At 41.0% G+C, this 2,554-nt stretch overlaps 1 protein-coding gene across 1 annotated transcript in view; it reads left to right on the top strand. All coding sequences in view use genetic code 11, as the record gives it.

Moving 5' to 3' along the window:
• EGR_10648 (hypothetical protein) overlaps window positions 1–1,780 on the top strand; it is a gene marked incomplete at both ends in the record, with an annotated part of 6,160 nt that extends 4,380 nt beyond the window's left edge. The window contains 2 exons of the mRNA XM_024499897.1: window positions 1,449–1,665; window positions 1,703–1,780. Of these exons, the coding sequence (XP_024345693.1) occupies window positions 1,449–1,665; window positions 1,703–1,780 (295 nt within the window). The remainder of the gene's footprint in view (window positions 1–1,448; window positions 1,666–1,702) is intronic.
• Between the last annotated feature and the right edge of the window lie 774 nt (window positions 1,781–2,554).

The following is a 2,554-nucleotide window of genomic DNA, read 5'->3' as shown; positions in this document are numbered from 1 at the left end:
AGAAATGGAACCACTGACTCCACTTCATAATCCACTGGGTTGGTGTGTGTTTCAGAAAGTCTCAAACGCTGATATAATGGGGAAATTCTAAGCTCAACTTGGTAGTTTTACATGATACATTGAATGGAAAACAGTTTTTCTATCATAAGGCGGGTCAGTGCAAAGTCGGATTGTAAAGTCTATCACTACTGGCTACCCATTAGTAGCATGTCTGGAAAAAGAAGCGGTTGCCCAAACACGTATAAAGCGCACATTTCCATGCAATAAAGAAGCCGATCATCGGTGAAAACCAGGTAGCCAGACAAAGTAGCCTCTTAACTCTTTAATTAAGCTAAGTCGTACGATGGGGTAATTACTTCGACTGTACAAAATTGCACTAAATATGGTTGTTCATTGCTACTGAACATTTTAATTACACCTTTGTTCTTCTTCACCCACTTGCCTACATCCACACGTCTAATTGTGCTTTAAATCACAATTTACTTTTTGATCTCATTCATACATATTGCTCATTCTTCCAAATTCCAGGCAGGCCACTTTATCGACTCCAATTTGCTTCACCAACCAAACACATTTGCATTTGAATGCGATTCCTGATCACCATGTGATTCGTATGATGCCTACTTCAACGCTTATAAGTCATTGAGTGGAGTCATTCGAGTTGGGTGTGGCATAAACGCCTTACAAAAGAAAGAGAAATAATTGCTGTGCGTGAATGCGTTCCACTTTCACAAGCCTCCAAGTCGCGGTTTATTTCATTGTCTCCACCCGTTAAAATATGGTTCTTATTATCGTGACCTGAGCCATGTGAGTCAGATAGGCTGTGGTTAAAAGTGTCAAAGTGCAGACCAAGCAATAAAACATGCATATCGAAACGATCGCATCACCAGCATTCGAGGTACTCATTTAAAGGAAGGCACAGTTGGACGGAGAGGTGCCGGTAAATACAGAATCCTCGGAAGGATGAAAGGCAGTTTTGAAAGGCGTGGATGTGGATAAGGGTTATCAGGAAGATTACCCCTGCCTCTTCATGGTAAAGAAACCTTAGATGCACAAAGGCTTCACTTCCAAGGAAGATAGCATAGTTATCTTAAGATTCCTGCTCTGTATAAATCAATATGTATGATAAAATATCGTCATTTACGTGGTGCTGTATCTCCTCCAATGAATCCAACACCTGACTAGGACTGCAAACTCCCGTATTTTAGTGCAAAGTAAATACTTCCCGGAGCAAATTTATTGTGCAGGTTGTTTGCAGAACTTCATAGTGCCTAACTTATACATTTTCCCGCATGAAATATTTGGCTGTTCGATGAAACACTTCTACCGTCTTTTCGTCTTTGAGCTAGTAAAACGAAGTGGATTCTCTGAGTCATGAAACCTCATAAACAACGATGGAATTTCCTTGGCGGTCACAGTTCCGCATATTTGTGCCTTCACCTACTCAGTTATTTGCCTTGGCTTGCAAAAGAGGCGGTTCCAACTCCTCGTTTTAATCTCATGGGCAGTAATCCAAACTATAGTGCTAGCAATTTCTTGGGAAAACTGATCCCACCTTTTCCGATACCCTGGATAGAATTCGCTAATACGCCTTTAAGAGCCATTAGTAGAATTATGGAACAGCTTAACTTTGTGTATGATGTTAGAAGAAATGTAAATCCCCTTGTGAGTTTTATTATTCACATCGCGATTCTTTACTTAGATTATCCCGGCCAAGTTTGTTGGCGCACTTGCCATCATCTGCACGAGTCTTAGCATGGCAAAAGACTGGGTGGTGTAGGACTTGGATAAATTTACGCAACTCGGCTTGATCACTGTTTAGTGTGGACGGTTACTCGGTCAGCATTGTTGAGGAAAAACCAAAGGGTATCAACAATGGTAATGATGAGGAGAAATGTATATTATATTCCTCATCTAGTAACCCTTTCGCCATTCGCCCGTAGGATGGGGAACTGTGAATCTTGGCAAGAAGGTAGTTCTGTGAATTGAGTGTCCTAAATCTGAGTACCTGTGACTACACGTACTTTAGTGAATTGGTCCTGGAAATGCGTTGCTACAGTGCTAGCCCCATGGATCTGCAATAGTATTTGAGAAAGAGCCTGCATGACCATCGTGAACTCCATTTCAATGTGTGGCAAGACGACAAGTGGATTGGTTAACCATTGACTTAACACACTTAGGGCACAGAATGCGTTGGATTAAATTGATATCCACTGTAATCTAACGTATAAGATGTGGATACCAACTGCAGATGGTCGAATAAACTCATGATTACCAGTCGTTATTCTGTTACAAATTCTTCTCACTGACCTCTGAGTGCAAACTCCAAAATGTTTTTAGCCAGACAGACGTGAATTTAGCGCTCACCACAGCATGCAAATGATGGTTCATTGACCCATTCGTTGGTTGGTTTTCCGGTTTTCTGCTAGGATATGAAAAAGAGCAGTCAGTTTCAAAAAAAGAATGGTCTTCATCTATTTCGGTGATTATTATCGCATGAAAATATTTGTGCCACACAATCCTGCCATCAAAGTAAGAAAGGACGATTCTACGG

This window comes from Echinococcus granulosus, assembly GCF_000524195.1.
Source record: "Echinococcus granulosus chromosome Unknown EG_S00246, whole genome shotgun sequence".
Classification (NCBI taxonomy): domain Eukaryota; kingdom Metazoa; phylum Platyhelminthes; class Cestoda; order Cyclophyllidea; family Taeniidae; genus Echinococcus; species Echinococcus granulosus.
The sequence above is the reverse complement of the archived record's forward strand: the minus strand, read 5'-3'. Positions and strand labels throughout refer to the sequence as shown.